Here is a 6,000-nt window from a genome sequence, read left to right as displayed (position 1 = left end):
GGATGAAATTCCACTTCACACACACTGAAATTCTATCTAATAAAAGAGTAATATGCAAATTAACCATCACTCTACCACAAAGATGGCGGTGCCCAGTCCCCTCAGCCCTGCTGCTGAAGTGTCCAGGCCTGTTGGCCAGGCAGGTGGCGGGGGAGGCGGGGGAGGGGCCAAGGGGCAGAGCCAGCAATTGGAGGGGGCAGGGGTGGAGCCAATGATAGGAGGGGCAAGGGCGGAGCTGGCTCCAAGGGGAGCAGGAAGCAGGCCTAAGCTGTCAGTAGGACATCCCCTGAGGGCTCCCAGTATGTGAGAGGGGGCAGGCTGGGCTGAGGGACCCCTCAGTGCATGAATTTTGTGCACCAGGCCCCTAGTGTTATAATAAAAAAGAGAGACAATAGCCCGGCTGGGTGGCTCAGTGGTTGAGTGTCAACCTATGAACCAGGAGGTTATGATTCGATTCCTGGTCAGGGCACATGCCTGGGTTGCGGGCTCGATCCTCAGTAGGCAGCGTTCAGGAGGCAGCGGATCAATGATTCTCTCATCATTGATGTTTCTATCTCTCTCTCCCTCTCCCTTCCTCTCTGAAATCAATAAAAATATATATTTTTAAAAAAGAATGACCCTCTTAAAAAAAAGATGACAAGTACGGGAGAGGATATGGAGAAATTAGTACCCTTATACACTGCTGGTGGAAATGTAAATGGTACAGTTACTTGGGAATACAATTTGACAGTTTCTTTTAAAAGTTAAACAAATTTACCATGTAACTCAGAAATTCTGCTCCTAGGAATCTACTAGCAAAAACAAAACATCCACACGCAGACTTGAATATAAATGTTCCTAGCAACTTTATTCATAACAGCTGCCAAGCTGGAAACAAATGTCCGTCAGCTGCTGAAGTGGGTAAATCAGATGCCTTTTACTTGTACAGCAGAGTACTATTCATCCACAAAAAAGAACAAACTGTGTATACATGCTACAACCTGAACCACAAAAACAAGCTAAATGAAAGAAGCCAGATGCAGAACCCTACATATTACAGGAATCCATTTATATGAAACATCTAAGTAACTCAGAGAGACAGAAAGTAGCTTAGCAGCTGCCTGGGGTTGGGCATGGGAACAGAGAGTGACTGCAAATGGGCACAAGGGGTCTGTTTGGATGATGGAAATGTTCCAAAAAAGTGTGTGCACAACTTTATAAACTTAGTAAAAGTTATTGAATCATACCCTTGAAGTGGGCGAACTTTAGGCTATGTAACTATTTCTTAATAAAATTTTTAATGATTAAACAAGTTTAATTTGTATTGTAGTGGCTGGCACATGGTCCTTCAATAAGTGATAGTATTATTCGTTGAGAATGTTTTTCATTCTGAGTTCAGATCTGATGCCTCAGAGGGCCGTTCTCATTGTGTTCTGGTCGCCTTACTAAGGGCTCTATGTTCATTACCTCCTTTCATCCTCATAACAGTCCTCTGACGCAGGTCATGGTATTATGCCTGTTCTACAGATAAGGAAATGGAAGCTTTGTTAAGGTCACAGGCTAAGGCATGGAGAACCCCTTACCGCCAACTGAGCTAACCTGTTCAAATGTATGAGAACCTTTAAGACCTAACAGTTTCTAATCTGGCCATGGGGCCAGCTCGGTGGCTCTGAGCATCTCCTCACTCTATGCTTGGCCCTGCTGAATCTTTCCCTGTTTGAAACCTTGCTATTGGAGATGAGCTGGCAGTTCAGCTGTGTGATCAGATTCTTGGTCACCGTAACAGGAATTATCTGCCTAACTCAGACTCATGTTCATCCTATTATAAGACTGTGACCGCTCTTGCCCATGTTGGGGGATGGTGATGTGCTCCACTTCTGAACACGGCGTGGTTGATTCCTGTGGCGCTGGCCAAAGTTTCTGCCTGACCTCCCCCCTGGGAGGTCCTGGAGGACATGAAAACTTTCCCCTTGGTTTTCCCTCAGCCAGAGCTCAGGAGGCCCATGGTCCATTCATTATTATCCTTGGGCCACAGTGTAGCCTCATTATAGGAGGAAAGAATTTGGAATGTTTTATCACTTAGGATTTAGCTCCTGGTGATGCTCCAATCTGTGGGGTTCAAAGGGTTGGACAGAGTTGCAGTTGCTAGGTGGGCTTTAAGTCCGTGGGCCCGAATCTCTATTACGTTTCTACCACATTGCTCTAGCCCTGGGGTTCTTATGGTTTCATTGGCTCTAACCAGTAAGCACATGGCTAATGTTCTATAATAGATTCCTATTAGACATTAGTTGAAATGTATAAAAGGACTGTGAAGATGCTCAGATGGTCCTATGTGAGGTCAAGTATGAGTGAAAACCTCCCCCATACCCACCAGCATTCAGGCAAATTCACAGTTTGTGCACTTTTCTGCAGCTGACAATTTGCTACGTCTAGTATTTTGTCATTGTACCCTAAACTACCCCCAACTTCTACTCTTGCCTTTGCTAGAGGCATCCCCCATGTCTGGATTCAATCCACTCACCGATTGCTATTTATCAAATAGCTCCCATGGCCAGGACCTGGGCGAGGTGCTCAGGGGAGGCATAGAGGCCTAAGAATAGCCCTCTCTTCTAGGAGCTTTCAGATGGGTCGAGGAGACAGGGGTCACATATATAAAGAGGAAATTTATGTTAATTGAGATAACGGGATGGGGAGGGGATCACTCCACATCATTGTTAAAACTGCAATTGATTACAGATTGCTTGGGTCAGATGAATGTTTGAGGCATAGCAGGGACCTAGACAAACTCATCTCCAGGGAAGGCCTCCATAATTAGGCAGTGGAAGCTGCTTAGCTTGATGGCGGTCCCAGAGCGGGAGGTGATGGTCAGAGGCAGGTTGGGCTGAGTGTCCAGGTGATGTTAAGGGGGGACTCTGAGGCCCACTTAGCCAGAGCAGCTCTGTTGACAGATACGAAGACTTGCCTGTCATTTTGTTTTAACTGAAATTTGGGGATTATCTGTGATTTTCCAGCAGCCCCTCTCTCCCAAATTTGCTTAATTCCTAAACCAGTTAGTATGTTCCTGGATCACTGAAAAGTAAAAGTATACACTGAGTGGCCAGATTATTATGACTACCCCATTGGTACTTCATTGACACTTCCAAAAATACTGAATATTGACAACTTCCTAAGCAAATATTCTCAAGGTTTTATTGTTATTATTATTTGCATAACTAATTCACTTCATTGTACTGATGGGGTGGTCATAATAATCTGGCCGGTCATAGTAATCTGGCCACTCAGTGTATATTTAAGCCATTATGAGGCAAAAGTGAACTCAGGGCACACTTCCTCTTTGAATTGACTCGTAGTGTTCAATGGCCGGACTGGGCTTTCTCCTGTTTCCCTCCTTCCACTCCTTCCCTCGTGTGGTAGCTAGACTGGCTTTTGTGGTGTGCAGGAGGTTATAGCCATTGGCGTGGTTTCTGTAGGAAAATGAGTTCTGTGCTAATAACAGAGCAAATCTGCTTCTCCCTCAGTCCCTCCCACAACGACGTCTGGGCCAACTGCTCCATGGAAGCCCTTTGGTCTGTGGAGGGCAGGAGAGGGGAGTGAGTGGGGATGGACGCAAGGAGGCCTCCCTCCTCTCCTCCTCTCACAATTCAACCAGAGCTGCTTAATTTTTATCTTCATTATAGGTTGGGCTTCGGCATATAACTCCTTTGGAACACCAAATCCTATTGTTAAGCAACACATATTGAAAACCACTGTTTTGAGAAAGCTGGTGTGAAGTAGAATCTAGTGATTTAAAAGAAGTTTGCTGTGGGCTTGAAATAATAATCCAGAGGAGCAAATGTACTGTTAGTCCTGGACAGCCTGCAGGGTCATGCTGTCTTGACTGCTACATTCTAAGAACATAGTAGCCTGGATCTTCATTTCACCACCCAGCTTTCAATCCTGCCTTAGTCTTGAAGAGAGCGCAGTGGCATCCAGATCGAGGGGATTATAAAGATAGACATATTTAAACTTTTGCCTTGTTTACATTTGCAGTAAGGATACAAAGGTTTTAGACTTTGTTTATGGGACACCCTTTCCCCTAGACGTCCCCCCCCCCCCCCCCCCCCGTCTTCATAACACTTTGTGGACGGATCACGAGAATTCTCGCTTCATATTACACAGTGTTTTACAAAGTATCATACTTTAAAACGATATTAATTTGTAAGAACATGTGATAAATAACTGCAAAATGCAATGGGTATTTAATTTTAAAGCGTGCCTTTAACGTTTAGGTAAAACGTTTTTTTGTACGCATTCAATAGAAACTTACCTGGCCACTGGGTAAAGCTAGCAATAAAACTACTGGTCTTAAGATAACACTGAAAAATTATTTCCTTTGTGTCCAGGCTAGAAATGACTAAGTAATTGAAAAAGTATGTTGATTTTTCTTATTTTTCTCACGGGGAGCTCTTTTGGGCACACTAAAGGCTTTGTAGTCCTCTGATGTTTTTGTTATGAAACATGGCTCCTGTAGGTACAGCCTTATTCACCATCTGCTTGCTTGTGACAGCTGGAGCCAGGCGCCAGAAACCGGGCATTTCTGCCTCCCTTACTGACCACGATTTCAGAGGGTTTCTTAACAGCTTGATTTCCAGGAGGAAGGACACTAGCCTTGCTGAGTCACAGGCTTGTTTTGGGTTGAAATGAACAATGCCATGTGAAGGCTTTTTGCAGAGATCAAGAGCTATAGAAATCCACATGGTCGAGTCCCCTGAAGTGATCAGGGCTCTGTAGTTTCACACAACAATGACACCTGTTATCTAAAGACATCTTGACTTACTTTTCAGTACATTGAGGCTTAATTTCCTTTAAGAGAAAAAAAAAAACCCACTATAAAAGCTATGGGACTTACCTGGAGTAACTACATAGGGGTTTTTTTCATCTTTATATAAATGTCATTTTAAAGAAAGAATAATGGATTATCATGCGCGCATATATGTAATGTGAATTTTATTGTTCACAACCATGCTATTACTGTTCTATAAAGATTTGACATTTGGGTTTCAAGTCCATGGAATTTTTCATTCTTTTATTAAAAACAGAGGTATTATAACAACAATGGTTTATATTTCCTTTATCTTGTTCATGTCCATGAAGTACTAGTATTGACAAGAAAGCATTAATATTTGGCACACATATTGCAGGTGTGTGCACAGCATATTCTATTGTGTTGAAACAGAGACATTACAAAGATGAGTGCAGAAACAGTAAAGCTAGGTTTTTTTCTTCCTAATAGAGGTTTTAGGGTGTTTACATACCTCAAAATACTTAATATTTTTCATTTTCACAAATTCTTGAGTTTTCAAACTAGTCCAACTGGGCTGCACTTGATTTATTTACATTTGGAATAAATATAGTGCTGCCCTTTCCCTCCTTCCGTGTGGTTTCAGTGTACATGATTCAAGTGGGAATAAAACTGCACATTTAATTCCAAAATATTCCTAGACTGGAAAAAAAGTGCTCTTTTGGAGTAGTGATGTTTATTTTAGAGTAATTCTATAGCCAAACAATTTATTATGTGAATGCAGATATACAGATAGCGTGATCGAACAAAATACTTACTATTTTCTAGCTGCCTTACAGAAATGATTTACTCAAGAAAACAGAACAAAATTTCTCAGTTTCATTAATCAGCTTTGTAAATATTTTGCCAGAGCTTTTTTTGTTGGGGTGGGGGAACAAGTAAAAAAAGTTTGAAAGCTCATATGTGTCTATTTTGTTTTAGCTTGGTGTATTTATTGAGAGTAAATTCTGTATGTCTTTGCAGTTCATCAATATGTGTATTTAGAAGTTTTTCAAGTTCTTTTGCTCGCTTCTCTTCCTCCATGAGGAAATGCTGCGTGGCCAGGGACGCTGGGAAGGACGTGTCTGGGGGAGACTAAAGGAAGAAAGACAAGTTAGCCGAGGAGCACAAAGCCTTTTTAAATTTTCATACTTCCAGGCATTCTTCAGCCCTGAAATATTGTCTAACACTGCAACCCTTAA

General features: G+C 42.4%; 1 protein-coding gene across 1 annotated transcript in view; it reads right to left on the bottom strand.

The window, feature by feature from the left end:
- Positions 1-4,953: 4,953 nt before the first annotated feature.
- Positions 4,954-6,000, bottom strand: part of DEUP1 (deuterosome assembly protein 1) — a 74,558-nt gene continuing 73,511 nt past the window's right edge. Inside the window, exon 14 of the mRNA XM_081098908.1 lies at positions 4,954-5,893. Coding sequence (XP_080955034.1) covers positions 5,717-5,893 — 177 coding nt within the window. The 3' untranslated portion in view covers positions 4,954-5,716. The remainder of the gene's footprint in view (positions 5,894-6,000) is intronic.

This window comes from Myotis nattereri, assembly GCF_964212035.1.
Source record: "Myotis nattereri genome assembly, chromosome: 9".
In the NCBI taxonomy this organism is placed as follows: domain Eukaryota; kingdom Metazoa; phylum Chordata; class Mammalia; order Chiroptera; family Vespertilionidae; genus Myotis; species Myotis nattereri.
Note: the sequence above shows the minus strand (reverse complement) of the source record. Positions and strands in the feature narration are given on the sequence as shown.